This window comes from Buteo buteo, chromosome 2, assembly GCF_964188355.1.
Source record: "Buteo buteo chromosome 2, bButBut1.hap1.1, whole genome shotgun sequence".
Classification (NCBI taxonomy): Eukaryota; Metazoa; Chordata; class Aves; order Accipitriformes; family Accipitridae; genus Buteo; species Buteo buteo.
The window spans coordinates 41467503-41484737 of NC_134172.1; the positions used below are offsets into that span (position 1 = coordinate 41467503).

Here is a 17235-nt window from a genome sequence, read left to right on the forward strand (position 1 = left end):
TATTGCATGAAGAAGCTCATGGGAGAATTACTTATGCACTATGAAAACTGTAGTAGCAAAAAAAAATAATGTTTGTAGATTTTTTTATTTTCTTGTTTACAGGTTTCTCACCTACTCAATTACTGAGACTGGAATAAAATCAATGAATTGTTAAGTCTTTATGAATAAATCTAAAATACCCCATGTTACCGCATTTATCAGTCAAACTGGACCTAGCTGTTAGTGAATGCACGCCTATAAAATTAAGATTTCGGATTATTAGTTTTGGTAACAGAAACAGAGAGGCTTAACTTCAGGTTATTCTGGATTAGTAAAAGCAAAAGGATGTTGATCGAGGTATGCTCTTTAGACTTTCTTTTCAGAGAGCTCATTACTGTGCTCTGGGAAGACATATCAAGTTTAGTGTTATTTTTCTAGCTGATGCATGTATCCTGTACCAGCCAGGTATCTAGCAGGCTTTAATCCTAATGTCTCATTAATGAAGGGGAAAAAAAAGTTTACCGTTAATGAAAATTATGCCTATTTAATCGACAAAAAATTATATTAAAAATATTTAGGATCCTAATCTGCATATTGCTTGCTAACTCTACCCAACAGCTGAAACATGAGCTAAATATATTCCATGCAAAACTGGGAGCTGTGGACACTCTGGTGTGGATGTTGGTTGGAGGATGCTCTGGAGGGGCTGGAGTCATCCTGAGACTGCTCACTTTGTGCATTGTTGCATGTCCTCTGAGGCCAGAGCCCATATATTTCATAAACTGATGTACGCTTAGGGTGCTGAGCAGATTAGGTGCTGCTTTTGCCACATACACTTGAAAGGCAATAACATTTTAGGCAAGGAATTTAAGAAGTAGTATTAGAAGTTTTAATACAAGTTTTTTGGACTCCAACTTAGTACAGAGCAGTAAAATGTGGCCAGGCCCCTGAACACAGGTTTCAATCTGAAGAACAAATCTGAGTCTCTGCTCACTTCTCTGCTTCCTTGCTCTGCCAAATACCTGCTATATGTTATTGCCTCTTCCAGACTTAATTATTAAGCTGATTTCATCTCATACATAGTTGAGTTAGGCCTACTGTTTGGCTGTTAGCAGAAACTGAAAAATATCGTGTGCTTGAAGGTGTTTATTTTGTTGTTTCATATTGGAATCCAATGAACACTGGTCGGTTTGACAATTATGTTTCATTCTGGAACAGGGAAGAATCCATTTTTGCACAAACACAAATTTTTAAGTTAAATCTGGAAGAAGACTTTACATGAAAAAAAGAAAAAACAAAAAGATCTCTCAGTATTTCAAGTTTTTTTGGTTTAAATCAGAAATAGTAAATATGTATGTACACAGCAAAAGTAAACACTTTACTTTTAACCATCTTCTTTGCTATTTTCTGCTGTCTTAAATTTAATCTAAGCATAATATGCAGCTATGTAACTGAATGAAGAGTGGGCAAAAATTCTTACAGCTTTAGAAGAGAGTTTCCTCTCATTGAAACAAGAGAACTGTGTGATAGAAGTCAATTGCTGACAGGTGGTTTTCTCTCCCTGTTCTCCTAGGTTTCCCTTGTCCACCTTCTAAAGACAGTGCGGTTGCTACGGCTCTTGCGTCTCCTTCAGAAGCTGGATCGTTACTCCCAGCACAGTACAATTGTTCTCACGCTTCTCATGTCCATGTTTGCCTTGCTTGCTCACTGGATGGCCTGCATTTGGTATGTCATAGGGAAAAGGGAGATGGAACAGAATAACCCCCTTACCTGGGACATAGGTAAGTTCTTCTTTCCACCATGTACATGTACATACACATACACACATGTGTGTATTTTTGCGTATATATGTATGTAAATACATAAAAACACATGTATAAGTCACTCAGCGTTTCCTTTTTTGTTTAACCTCATACAATTATTTAGTGCTGTTTGTAGAGAAAAGGAAGAAATTGGTGCTCTGAATTTCAGGTCAATACAAAAAAGAGGGTTAAAATGAAAAGAAAATGGGAAAAGTAGAAAACAACAAGATTTTTAAGAGTGATTCCATATTTGGGGAATTGAGGATCTGGCTAGGAGAGGGCTAGATTGTGTAGAGATTGTGTAGAAGAATGAATGAGAAAGTTCATCCTGTTTTTGCAAATTAGGCAAATTCTTCAACAGAGGCATTGCCTTGAGTGTGCTGATTATTCCTTACTACACATTGAAACAGATAGGCCCTGAAATGTCTTCAAATTAAAACTCCTTTTGGAAATATTGTCTAGCTGGTTTGCAGGCTTTGCTCTTTTGCACAGCAGACGAGGTGTTTTTCAGTGGTCAGGTGATTTTGGAATGCTCAGTTTTGATCCAATGTTTAGTTTCCACCCGAGCCTTCATTCTGATTTCATTGAGTGTTCCAGATTGACTCTTTAGATTTTAAGGTTTTCCTTTTTAGTTTAAGGTTTATTATTATTTCTAAGGGTTGTACCCATGTGTGATGGTACAATGGGGAAACAATAAACCTTGTATAGGAGTCTGGCATCACCAGGTATTGTACACCATTGAAGGTGTGTTACCCACTAGTGCAACAGGAGATACTCCACATCTTCCCAGGTGGGTCATTCTGGCTTTAAGGTAGAGTTGCTTTTTTTTGCTGTCTTTCTCAGATGCCATATCAATATCAAGAATCCTTTTTTCTCCCTTTCCTTTCTGGTTCCTTGTGTTCTATCTTTTTAACTCTAATTGTATTTACTTTTAGCCTGTATCAATTACTGAAGCAGGAGAGGAAACAAGGCCAGTCATAAAATTAATAGGAAGGGGGAAGCCCTGCAAGTTTTCTTCATGCTGTTAGGTACTAAAGACATGATTAAAAAGCATATGAATAATTTAGAATGTGGAAGTTATCTGTGAGAAGAAAAGAATGCACATGTGTCCCTTTCATAAACAAAGAGTATCTAATGGTGAGACAAAGTTTCCCAACAGAAAAAAATACTTGGTGAGGGGAATGACGCAAATACCTGTGACCAAAGACTCAATGACGTTCATTCAAACTGCAGTATGCCCTATTCTTGTCTCATTTGATTTCTTTCTTCTCTCTTAACCCCATTATCATCTATCTAAATATCATCTACTAACAATAAGTCTGAAGGAAAATTTACAAGTATGCTAAAAGTGCCTGACCTCAGATGAGGTGAGAATGCTGGGTCAGGAAAAGGAAAAGAAGAAAGCAAGTCCAATAAATACATCTCTCCAGTTTCTCCATAGGTTACTGAAAGCTTTGTGGAGCCCTTTTATTCTTCTAGTTGGTTGTTTATTTGTCCTTGCCTTTGTAAACCAGGTCTGTGACCTGCTTCTGAACTCCTCATAGAGTGCAAACCTCTCAAAGAAAAGAGTGCAGCTGTAGGGGAGAAGATACAAAGAAAGCCCACTGTGCCCAAATCGGTCAAATACTGCTAACAGAAAAACAAATCCAGGTAATAATAATAATAATAAAAAGGAGTCTCTCTGGCAGGAAGCAGCTGTGAAGACACATTGTCAGCTTATGTAGGCCACAAATGATAGCTGATTTCAAAGCACTCATTGCAGTCCCAGTAATGAGGATGGGCTGCATCCTTGCTCCCCAGGTGGGGCTGCTGGCCGCACTCCCCATGCTGCCTGTCCCTGAGTCAAGGCCGCCTTCAGGAAATTCTCCTCATATGCTGTGGGGCTCTTGGCATTTATTGCTGTGAAAACATTAACTTTCACCCCTCAGTTTTGTCCTGTCTTGGGCAACAGCGGTAATAGGCAAATGTCCCAACAACCTCATTAAAGCAAATCCCAGTTTGTCTGGAAGAGAGCCATTTCACAGAAGTCCCATACGCAGCTCAGCGAAGAGTGTTGTATCTGGGTTACCATGCACTGATCATCTTCTAACAGGCTTCCTAGGCAGGAACTGCTCCTTAACAACCTCTCACCACTGGCTCGTCTCAATGTGAGACTTAGTGACCTTTCCTGGACAACTGCAGGCAACACACCTCCCCATTGGATGGGCCAAGGCACTTCTTAGTGGTGTGTACTCTTAGGCTTTAACCTCCTACCTGGCAAAAGGGCATTGTTGTTGACCTTACAGCCTGATTTTATTTTAATTTTTTTCCAAAAGTGTGTTTTTGCATTTTTGTCTGGAAAGCTGTTCTACCACCTTCATGGATAATCTCTAAAATATTTAGATGCTATAAATGTGTAACAAAAATTATACTGCAATGACTCCTGCAAAGCTCATACAGATATTAGTTCTGTATCTGTCAGAATGGTTATTTCTAAAGTTCACTCTAGCACCATGACAAGCACTAAGTTAAATATTTTATGGCTTTGGGGATTTGTTTAGGGATTTTTGTTTGTGTTTTTTTTTTTAAGGGAAATGGTTTAAAAATGATAAAGTATTAGAAATTGGTTTTAGAAAAGAGAGCTCAGAAAACTCCAGATACCTGGCATGAAGCCATTATTTTGCAAAGAGCACTTCAGCACTGATAAAATTTCTGTTTAGGCTTTTGTGTCACATATATGAGCAGAAAAATAAGATTATGTAATTTCTTCAATCAGTGCAAATTCTATTGCTCTCCACATGCAAACTACTTGCTGGTGAAACACAATGAAGTTAATTCTTGGCCCTCTGTATGCTATAATTTTTGCTACTCTGGTGATACACAGTTGGTTATATGTAGCTAGCCTTTCTTTTCACCTTAAGAAAACTTCTAATGGCCAAACTGCTATACCTCACAGCATCCGTGTAGGCAATATATTGAGGGGAGAATGGTAGGTGTGATTTAGAGTATGAGTGATTAAGCAAAGTAAAATGAGTTCTGGACATAATAATAAATCACAAACAAATAATGCACATAGAAGAAATCTTGCCTGGGCTATCATAAAGGTGGTATGAAGGCCTCAACTGGAAATTTTTGTGCAGGTTTGGAGAGCATGTAAAAGGGATTTCTTACTGCAGGCAAAGCAGTAGAATATGATCCTTAGTCTTGTATTTACAGGTTGTAATTTTTAAACTTTTAATTTTATTATATTAATACCAAAACTGAAGACTCACGTTTCCATCAGTCGATCTTATATGAAGTTCATTCCAGGCATTAGGAGGCTTTCTAATTGGCAGCTTTAAAAAAATACAGTGTAAAAAATAGAATTCCTATACATTTTTATTAAAAGGAATGTGTTTCCACCTTCGAAAGTATGCTTTTTATTCTTCACTGGAGTGTCTCAGGTGGTGTCTGCCTGAAAAACTGGTACCCTGGTTATGGATGCTGCAATGCATACAACAGCTGAAATACAGTGACGGGTTTGTTCTAAGAAAGGAAAACCATGCCTGGAATAAAAAGATTTTATTGCTTTTTATGTTTGCTTCTATTTTTGGGGGGAGAGGCAGAGGGAGAAAAAAGCTTTTAGCAACCTCTTTTACTCCATTTAGTGCTTCCCCAGAAAGCCTGCGGCACAGATTTCAAGACCAAGGTTTGCGAACACTTAAAGCAAACATTTTAAAGCTGCAGTACTGTTAACATAATACTTTGGACCTTGCTGTGCTATCAGATATGCACCATAGCCCAGATCTCACAACATTGACTTTAGTGGGAGTAGCATTTGCTTCTGTGTATCTATTTCTCTGGCTAATTTAAACAAATGAGGTGCTTAATTTGCATTTGGACTGGGGCAATGGGAGTGATAAAGTTCTCCCTATGAAAATACCCAGAACTGAAAAGTGTATTTGTTTTGTTCTTACTGAGCCTAATTGTAAGCCTTTATTTCATTTTTTTGTCCTTATCTAGGCAACATTGTCATTGCAAATAATTTAAAAACTTTGTTACATTCACAAATCTAGCCACATGGTTGCACAGAGAAAGATGTAGTATCTGGGAATATTATTCATGAACTGTCACAATGTGGTGGCATTGGGACATATACCAGTGTAGTATAATGTTAAAATCTGGATCTCTTGCTTAGCTCTAGTATTGCTATTTTAACTGATTACATGAGGTATTTGGAAAATACGCAGTATGGGCACTGTTTTCAGGTGCTAGAAACCTTTGCCTCAGGAATTTCTCCCATCTCAGGAAACAGTTGTTCCATGTGCAGCAGCTTGACTCCAACTTCTGATAAAAACATGATTCCTGGACTGGTCATTTCCACCCACCTGAGACAGTGGTACACTCCTTTTCCTGCTTTTCCCTTCTAGCTTTTTCAGATCCCTTGCTGTTACGTTCCACCTTGTTCCCATCATTTGTTCTCATTGGTGAAACAGATGTTTCCCTGAGACATGGCATGATTTTCAGCAACCTGTGAAAATAAGATTAACTTTCCTTAAGCTGAGTAGAGGCTAGACTGTGTTGAGGTTCCTGGCTGATCCTACTATTCTAATTCCATTGACTTCAATACATTGGCTCTCATTTCTGTAGGTTTAACTGGTATCAGATTTAGGCATAGCTTCTTTATTTGCTGTCTGCTGTTTTGAATTAGTATATATCGAACTATTCCCCTTCAAGTTCTTATCAAATATGGGAAATGACTTTTTGATCTGTCTCTATGGAAAACATAATATTGAAAATGTTTCCTGTTGCTAAAGGCATTCATTCTTTGAGAACCATATGAGCTGTTGAAGCTCAGCTATCTTGAGTATAGTGAGGAGATTAGGAGAAGGCCAAGAGTCAGGATGCTGGTTCCCTTAGATAGTCAAAGCTGTCAAGTATAATTTGTGTAGTTGTCTTGAAAAAAAATTCCTTCCTGTCCACCAGAAATTCAGCTGCAGCTTTCTATTAGTCCAGACGCATTCAGGAAATTTACAGTACCATTTACAACATTCAAACTATGGAGGAGTTGTTATCAAAGCAAAATTAAAAAGAAATAAAATAAAAAATAACCTGTGGTTTTATAGAAAATAAAGTATATGTGTTTACTTTGGGAGAAGCTTTAAAATCAGGTCTACAAAGGTTATTCTTCAGTTATTTAAATCTTTATTTCAATAAAATACCTATTCTCTCGTCTCAGAATTTTACTCATTTTCTATTATTTTGTAATTTACAGCACTTCTGAAAACAAGAACTCCATCATGACTGAACCACTGTACTTTCACATACTCCGCAATAGAAAACTTCCCACACGCACACTTTGTTTATCACACACTTGCAGTCAGAGCTTTTAAAGGGACTTGGATGCCTTGCTCCCAGTGAAGGATTTATACCTTTAATTAGCTCTCAGGGCAATGGATGGCAGATTTAGGTGCAGAATGAGGTGCATACACCTGAGTGGAACTGGTAGGAAATGCTGAAACCAGGGGTTTGCCTTCAGGCCCTTTCGCTCGTTTATATGCCTCACGTTGGGCTGCAGGGAAGTTATAAGCCCTTTTCACAAGTAGTGAAGGACATGTATGTTTCATGTAATGGAATTTAACATAGAAATCCCTCAAATAGTGTTGATCCAAACTGGTAAATCTAGCAGTGTTGAGCTTTCTGAAAGTTTGCACACTGTTGCACCCATGGTAATAAGGTTTGCGCCTCTCTGCAGTAGTTCATGCATTCCTCTGAGTCTGCACAAGCAGCTTGGGGTTGTCTCCATCTAGAGCACAGATGTGAAGTAGGTTGTTCTGGTGAAAAAAAAAAACCAAGAGGCCACTGATTTCTTTTGGCCACAGAAGGAGGGAGAGGCATTATTACCAAATTTCACTTTTCTTTAGCATAGGGTTCAGGCACTGGAACTTGTGTCTAAAGTCTGGAAGATACAGCTACAAGGCAAATCTCTTTAAGAGAGCATATCCGCATGTATGGGTTACTTCAGTCAGCATTCTTCCTGGGCAGCTCTCTTCCTTGAGTCCTGTTTTTTCTTTTCCTTCCCAAAGTGATGCGATTTCAACAGAGGAATGACCAATGCCTGAGTCTCTACCCAGAGTCTCCAGTGTCCAGGTGAAGCTAGAGATGAAGGTTTGGACCCTCCAAGGCTGAGGAGAACAGAGATCTGAAGTCTTTCATGTTTCTTTTTACCAGTGAGGTATTAAGTGAAATGACAATCCATACTCAATTAAATTTGCTAGAGCTGTACAGTGATGGATGAGAGAGGAAGAACAAGAGTCCACAACTACCTTCTCCAATGAGTCCTTCAGGGGATTTAGATGCAGGGGCAAGGTGGCTGAAGGATCCCCACTGGGTGCAGATAGGAGAGATGCTATGCCTGTCTTAATCATGCAAAGATGGTGGTGTTTCTTGCCTGATGCAGAAGTTGGTTGATACAGACTATCCAAAATGTAGGTGTCTAATGTCTTAGATGCAAACTTTAGCTTAGACTCTTGAGCTTGCGTTCCCATCCAAGTCCTTTGTGGCTTCCCAGTAGCTTCAGTCTTGTCAGAATTTCATAAGTCAACATCAAGCTGGAATATCCATTAAGAAAGTCATTGCCCTGTAACTCTCTTGAGTTTCAACAGCTTGGGAAGTTTTCCATGCTGGGAAGCTTTTTCCAAGCTTATGCTAAGAAGCCTGAGACAGTCTTTGTTAGTTTTATTAATGTCCTGAGCAATTTTGCCAGGAATTCTGAAGTTGCAGACTTAAGCATATCCTGGACAATAGATACTTGTGACATTGGTACATCTATTCAGGTTAAAACTAAGGCTATGCTCTTTTCAGAAGAAAGGCTATTTTTAGGTATGTGTATCTGCTAGTTTTCCTCACTTAATGTATGCTAGTGAGCTAATTCAAGATTCTGGTGCTCTTGGACCCAGCATAACCATGTAGTAAGTAACAGTAGAAATCATATTGGAAAAATCAGTGTCATTCCTCCCATTCTTGGTCAATATAATATATAATTTGTTAAAGCAATAATTAGTTAACTCTTGACTCAGTATTTTCATATTACATTAATCTTCATAATGTATTGTAGAAGCAGGTAAACATTCATGTATCGTGAAATTTTTTTGCAAAGCAGTTTAATGACTTAATTGGCTAGGTGTTGCAAAAGAGTTGGTATCAAAGTTGAGATAGCAACTTGGTTTTTATTTTTCTCTTTATATATTAATTTTCTTAACTATTAATGATCCCAGATCATTCCAGATCTGTCTCTGTACAAAATTTCCTTCTGTTAGAGAATTAATACATTTGTTTTTGAATGTGACATAAGCAGTTTTTTACCAAATCCAAGCATTCAAAAAACAGAGCAAAAAGAAGTATAAAAAATAATGAGATTTTAAAAATGTATAATTCTTAATCTTCTTTTGAACCCTCTGAGATTCCTATTTTCAACATATTCTTAGCAATGTTGGCAACCAGGAACTTAATTTTTAAAAAGTTATGAAAGCTGAGATTTTGTGTGATCACAGATCTCCGGGTACTGGGGCTGTCAGGTAGATCAACTAACAAAAGACACAGGGTAAAATTAAAGTGCTAAGGAATTATCAGATTTTGGACCCAGGTTGCGTAAGTGGTCAGTGTGAGCAGGTATGTGTACCTCCTGGATTCCAGACCTACCTTCTGGAGTTTGGGTCTGGACCTATGACAGAACAGCTTGTAGTAATTTCAGCAAGTGTTCAGCTTAATAAGAGCTAATAGCAATGAATGACAACTGGAGCCTTGGGGAAGACTGCAGCTGGCACCTGCTCTGGCAGTGCCAGGCAGGCAGCAAGGTTCAGCCCAGGTCCGCAGCAGTCCCTGGTCTGTTTTGATCACATCTGTTGAGGGTGGGAACGGTAGTTCAGTTTGTTTTGTTGCATTGATAGAACTAAGTGGATCCTCTTCACTGCCAGAAAGAGTACTTGTAAATTTCCAAGGCTCCTGGCCAAGAAAACTGTATTCTACTATAAAATATGGGCCTAGTTTCACTGCTCCAAACACACACATCCATCAGGTTAGAATTGGCATGTGTAGATTTATGAATCCTTGCTGGGGTGGAAAGAACTTCATGCTGACTAAATTGCACAAGACATCATTCACTAGCCGTGATCAGTTGTTCATTTCAATCTGTTTTCTCTATACCTGAATGTTTGATTTTAATCTCTCTTTCAGTCTGCTTCGTTATGTCTTTGATTATCAGTTTTCTTCAATTTTTTGTCATTAGTAATAAGAAAACCAGTTACTTTGGAACCATGATCCTTTCTGATTTTTAAGAGACAACTTTAAGAAAAAGAATCTAAAAAATACAATTATGTCATGCATGAGTGCTGACATCTTCAATCTAGTAAAATGAATTATAATGCTCTGCTGACCTGGGGTGTCTGTTTTGAAGGTCCATTGCTGTACGGAACATACACACCCACATACTCACCTGTCTATTTGGGATATCTTGGAGAGGGGAAGTGTATTAATCTGGCTGAAAAATCATTTCTAATTAATATATGAAGGAAATGCTTCATGGTTACCACTCTTGTGAAGCAGTTAAGGCCATCAGTATCTTAAAGACTCAGACAACTACTTTGGGTTATTTCTTGCAGCACTTACATGAAATAATTAACCCCTGGACTATCATACATGAATAATAAATAGGAATAAACTAAATGGCCAAAATAAGACAATTACTTTGAAGCTATGAAACTTTTCAAAGCACCCATCTCGTAACTAATTACAAAGTGTACTTGTTACTTCGTACATCTTTTGAAAAAGACAAGGAGGTACCACAACACTGAAGCATTTCACAGTGATGAAGTATTCTACGGCAGTTGAAATAGAAATTTTAAACCCCAGGAGAATGCCCTACACTAGAATGCTTTTCAATAGTTTCAGTGTTTTTGAATCCTCTTGAATTTTACCTCTCAGTAAAAGTAACACTTTTATTGTACGTACAATGTGTACATTTTCCATGAATTAATGTTTGAGGTACACAATTTCCATCTTGTAAGAAGTAAAATAGATAAATTCACTAAAATCATGAAGAAATTGTTAGTGAATAAATGTACTTATTTGTTTCAAAATAACTACAAAATATTTCTTTAAAGTCTGCTGGATACCTTACCTGAATGGTTAAAACAATTCTGGTGTAGAATACTATATATGAGGCCCAATTTGGAAAAGCTTATAGTGTGAAATATTTATGAAAGAAAGTGTCATTTGTTGAACTGAACTGAAAAATTTCCCTTGTGTTTAGTTTAACATGAATTTGTATTTCAGCTGCTTTGGGCCTTAGTAGGTTTTATTCTGTCATTCTTCCCTGCTGTTCTTTTCTACAGGCTCAGTTCCTTGATTAAACTATATTTTCCTTTACGCACTGTACTTTGCCTTCTGAGTGAACCATTTTAGCAGTCACAAAATACACCAGGACTGAGATACCCCATTGGATTTGCAGCCCAGAAAAAAATAGGGATGAAAGTACCTCATTAAAGGGAGTGTGAGATTTTTTCATAGTTATTAATACATTTCCAAGATTTTGTACCTAGGACAAAAATTTTGGACAATTTTTAAGTGAAAAGTAAAAATCTGGTGTGTGGATGAAGGCCCTGAGATTTAACAAAGTCGAAAGTGTCCTGCTATGTCTAACTGCAGATTATCTACCTATCATTAATTTCACAAAGCAGTTTTTATCTCAGTGGAAAAGCTGTATCTGGACCAATTTCTGCAGCTGTAATAGAAATATTCAGGGCCACACGCAGGGGGGAAATCTGCTTAGTATACACCCCATAAGAGGGAATAGTTCCAAGAGGTAAAATAACACCTTGATCTTTCCACATGGCTTCTGTAGTGTGAATACAGTAGAGTATAATGGATCGAAAGTTGTAAATACTATGCGTAAAAGCCTTGCTCAGTCAATTAGAAATTACATCAGAGTCTGTAACCCTTAACTGCTGTACTTTGAACCATAGAAATGTTGGCTGGAGAGAACCTCTGGCATTTATTTAGTCCAGCTGGCTGAAGCAGGACTATCAACAGCACTAAATTCAGTCAGACACAGCTTGCTCCACCCAAGTCCTGAAAACTAGCAAGGCTGGAGAGGCCTCCACATTTTGGGTAGCTTGTTCTAGGGTTACACTACTCTCCTTGGAGAGCTTTGTACCAGTTTGCTAAAACATTAGTGCCTATTACACACTAATGTAATGGGATGTTTTGTTAGGATTTGTCAGAAATTTCTACTTCCGGTTTCAAAGCTCATGGCTTGGCTGTTCAAATTGCAATGTCTCAATCCAGTTTAAACCCATAAAGCCTTTCCTATGTAATTTAAAATCTTTTCAGCAGCTGCTTCAATATTTGATTGGACTGCCTCTTCCAGCCCCATCACATAGGTAGAGATCCAAGGGTGTTAGAATACCATATTGCATTCCATAGACATCCCATAACAAATAAAACTGCTTTTCTTTTTTTCTATAGCACAAGCATGCCTCACATTTTTAATCCAGAAATGTCCTTTGTGTATATTCCTATTTTCTATTTATTTATCCTTTTTCCTGCCCTTTAACAGAGCAGGTGCTTGATAAAAGAAGGGTTTTCCTGCTACCAGAATAAAAATCATTTCCATATAAAAAAATGAAGAAATTATTCAAGACTCTCTTCTTTCCAGACTTTCTTCCATTTTCACATACCTTGGAAAATATTCATGCTTCTTTTGTACTTTCAGGTGACAGTGCTTAAAGTTAACTAGTAACTACTTTCAGCAAAAGAAATCCATGTGGAGTTGTGAGAGTATGTCATGGCATTCTAAAGTCTATAATAAAGTTTTACACAAGCCAGTTTCTGTAAAACTAATTATACCTATTATTCAAAATAATTTTCCATTGTCAGATCTAAGATAAAGCTATAGATAAAAATGCTAATGCTTAGGATTTCCTTATGTCACACACTTCAAAAAGACCTGTCAGCTCTGCAGACAGATGTTTTATTTCAGAACTGCAGTAACTTTAAATGTGTAGTGTGCTTTCTCATCAAGACACTATTCCTTTTTTACATCAAGCCTTCATGCCATTGCAAATTCTTGTTTTGCTATTATGTTAAGATATAATCTGCAGTAAAATATCCCCTGCTGTTGATTTTCCCCTCACAAAAGCCAAATATGTTCAGATCTCAAGTTCCTTGATTCAAAACAAGTCACACTGAAAAAATGTTATTTAGGTTGTAGATTCAAGGATTAGAAAATTAAGACAAGGTAAGAACAAATAAAGTGTTAATACTGTTTATTGTATGGCTGCCTGACTGGGGCAGTGTCCTGGTCCAGAAAGCAACACAGTGGCTCCTTAGGTAAGAATGCAGAGGAAAAGACTTAGACAATATTGCAAAATCTATGGAGCAAGCAAGGAGAGGATTCCAGTGAGGGTTAGCATACTTAGCTGTTATCTAACTGGCATGGTTGTTATTAGTATAGAAGACAAGGAGAAATGGATGTCATGTGGACTGCAACAGTCTATACTGACCCAAACTGAACTCCATACTGTCATATCATCCCCTTTGTGATTACACAGGGAAGTCAGATGAAAACTAGCATGGTTTTGTTACAATTCTGCAATTACCCTTTCATTTTTAATTAGACCTACTAAAGGAAACAGCTTCTGTGCTGAGGCATCTGCCCCTGTTTTACCAAGTTGGGAGGCTGCATTTGAACAGGCAGAAGCTGCTGAAAATTGACTTGATTGCTAGAGTGGGGGAGACGGCAGGAGAGGGGAAGGGATTAACTGTCAGTGACTACTTACTGCATTACTCAGCTTTGAGAAGCAGAGAGGACTTTTACAGAGCAGTCTAGAAGTAAACAGCCCCACTATTGCAGAGTGCTGGTGCTTAACCATGCAGCATGAAAATACATGTACTGTATTTCACTGCTTTTATAAAAAATACAGTGCTCTTGATATCTTGCTGTTGTAAATAAATGGTACTTTCTTTTACAGACATTTTAAGGGATTGATTACCACTGTCATTCATTGCCCCCAGAAGAACCTATTTGCAGATTCTGAATTAGGACTGTTAATATGCTCACTGTCAGGACTGAGAAGTTGCCATGTAAATAAAGTACTGAAAGACTTTAGACTGAGTTTCTCTGATGGTGAGACCTGATCAGGTGAGAACATCAGGGCAGAGGTGAGATTAATTTACCAACTATGCCACACTGCATATGTACAGACCCAAAGTTTTGTTAGCAGCCTTAAAACTGACATTCTTCAAGGTTTTGTTTTGGGGGATTTTTTTCGTATTTTGATATTAAAGGTTTCATTTCAAAGTAATCTCTATTGCTTATGGAGGAGGGTACTTATTTCTTAAAAAAGACAGGAATGTATCACCTGTAGTAGCTCAAATCCCTTTTGGCATGTTTTGGACTCCAAACACATAAAACTGCAAAGCAGGTTTCTAATGCTTTAGCTGACAGCATTAAAAAAAGTCATTACCATTAATTTTATTGCAACAGCACCTGGGATCCTAGTTATGGGTCAAGACCCTCATGTCTCCATTGCTGAATTAACACAGGATAAAAAGGCTGCTCTTGCCCAAAAGGGTATTACACTCTAACTATAAGATAAGAAAGCTCTAACAGATGGGTGCAGACTGATGTAGCACAGGGAAGCAAAGAGGGCATAGATAAACGTGCTCTCTGCACTGAATAGACTAGAAGCACTAACGTTTCTAATTCCAAGCTTAGCTGCAAGGCATCTGATAGCCTGGAAAAGGACAGTAACAGCCAGTTTGCCGAAGGAGCAGTAACATTAAATGCTGAGACTCTTTATGAAGCGACAGTGTGACCATCTCCTTAAAGGAAATTATTTGCAAATGATTTATATACTTCTAATGATACACTTGCAATTTTATTTCTTAAATTAGCTGTATGTTTAGACGTCTATGTTTTACCTGTAATCTAAAAATTAAATTAACACTATACTAATTTCTTTTAGTTTAAGAACTCTAAAGAAAATTCTTGGTTTTTTTTCCAACGGGGACAAACCAGGATGGTTAAAAAAAATATTAGAAGGCATTTGTCTTCACTGCAAATATATCGATGGCATTAGAGCCGTTGATAAACTATTCCTAGTAAAAAGAAAATGTTTAATTAAAATAATAAACTATATATAGTGCTTTGTATGTATTGACTGCCACAGTCATGGAAAGTTGATAGTGAATATATCCCCATCTCATCCTCTCAATGAAGTGAGGAAGAGGAAAAAAACCTGCTGACTTGCAAAAGCAAGAAAGATTTAAATCTCCCACATATCCAAATATAGCCATCCGTCAAATTACTGTTAAAAAGAGCTGTACATGCTTACCACAGAGAAGAAGTTTCCAGTACATTTCTTTTCTAAGTTTACCTACTCCTTGGTAAATGAGACTGAAGGAATTTATGACCTAGTTCTGCAGGAATGCACGGGCACTTACCATGTACGCTGGAGCTTCTATGCAACAGTTAAGTATAAATGTTCAGAGAATTGTCATAAAATATCAAGAGGAATGTGTTCCTTGTAGATCTGCTGAGTTAGCTCTTGAAATTCTTATACATAGCTCTTATATGTAGTATAGCCAGGTCTCTACCCTGGTATAAATGTATCTCTACTATAAGGAGAATCTTTATTGTGTTACACTATGAGATTGCTGTGAAGGTATATTGGAGTCTTCCTCATCAATATGAACAAAAGAGCTGTGCAGCTGTCTGATTTGTTTAGACATCTACAGAATACCAGCTGCATGTCCCAGAGATGCACTCTGCAGCCTTATGTGGCAGCAAGGTAGTAATGCAGTGTCAGGGTGAGAGGGACAAGCCACCCAAAACCCGCCCAGTCAGCCTGCAGGGCTGGCCCACCAAGTAGGACAAGCTCAGCCATCCAGTTCCCATTCCACATGGCAAATGGTCCTGGAGGAAAAGTCCTCCAGTAATAAGCATTATGGTCATGCAGAGCATCAGCTAGCTTTTTGGAGAATGCCTTGGACCTTCGCTCAAAGGGACATGTCCACCCCATACCACTCCCTTCTTTCCTCTCTCACAAGAATATACTGTAGTGGTAGACATGAAATAAATTCTCTGGAAAGAGAATATTCTGCCCCATGGTTAAGGAGAAATGAATTAGCTACCACCTTAAGAAATACTTTGGGGCTCTGACTGGAACTATGGCTGGTCTGGTCCTTAGGGATTTGTCCCACCCAATAGCATAACAGAATCATAGAATCGTTTAGGTTGGAAAAGACCTTTATGATCATCAAGTCCAACCATCAACCTAACACCACCATGCCCACTAAACCATGTCCTGAAGTGAATGCCTACATGTTTTTTAAATACCTCCAGGGATGGTGACACCACCACTTCCCTGGGCAGCCTGTTCCTAGAAGAAAAAAGAAGACCAAAACCTTACTTTGCAGACAAAAGAATGTAGGAATTCATCTAGAAATGTTAATGTTTAATGCATGAACATAGTTAGGTTCTGGCTAGAAACTGGGGCTTGAAATGTGTGAAGTTGTTGGACATTGTGTTTTGTGGAGTGTTTATGTAGCATTTTGCATTTGGGTGGAAGAGCTGCAGAACCCCACCCTGTTCTTACTTGTGACTAACCAAATATTTTTTAACAGATATCTTTCCAACATTGTTTTCTAATAAAATACTAGCATTGCAAGTATTTCATATCAGACCTATTGCTCTACCACTTACAAGCCATGAATGTGCCCAGGAGTGATCAACCAGAGAGACTTTGGAAATCGCATTATAATCCATGCACCTATAGTGCCTTCACTGAGGTGGATTACAAGCTTCCTGTAGGATAAAAAGTATCTCTCCTTGCACTTATGGCCTTCCAAAATGAAAATGTAAATTATTTAACAGACCACACCTTGCTGATGACAAGAAATTAAATGCTCCCCACAAAGGAATTTTGTCAGTGTCTCCAAGGGAGCATTAATTTTACCATGAGAATACAGAAATTGTACTTTCTTATTCTAAGCAGTGATACTTGCAATTTAGAGTTGAGTTTTTTCAGATAATTAAAGCTCAGTTTTCAGATTTCCAGCACTTCTATGGGCTCAGCTGTGGTTTTGTTGTTATCAGCAACATTACAATTACATCTTAGATTTTTTTCTTTTTTTAATCCCTTGATTGAGCACCTCTTCTTTCTGAAACTACTTAGTTCATTGAATATTTATTGCACCATGAAAACTTCATTTTCAGTGAGCACAATGGGTCAATATCTTGTTATGACTTTGTCGAGTTACATAAGTTAAAGCTCTACAAAATGTAATTATTTTTTTGAAAGGTTCTAAGTATATATTCAATTAGAAATACAACAGCCGATTTATTTACAAAGGGTATTAGTCAGCCTTACAAAAGAATTACATAGGATGTCACCTTTCAAATTAAATTCTTTTTTGGTAGACCTGGCAAAGGTCT

At 37.8% G+C, this 17235-nt stretch overlaps 1 protein-coding gene across 1 annotated transcript in view; it reads left to right on the forward strand.

Annotated features, from left to right (window-relative positions):
- Window positions 1-17235, forward strand: part of KCNH8 (potassium voltage-gated channel subfamily H member 8) — a 204773-nt gene that overhangs the window by 130163 nt on the left and 57375 nt on the right. Inside the window, exon 7 of the mRNA XM_075052038.1 lies at window positions 1553-1760. Within this exon, the coding sequence (XP_074908139.1) occupies window positions 1553-1760 (208 nt within the window). The remainder of the gene's footprint in view (window positions 1-1552; window positions 1761-17235) is intronic.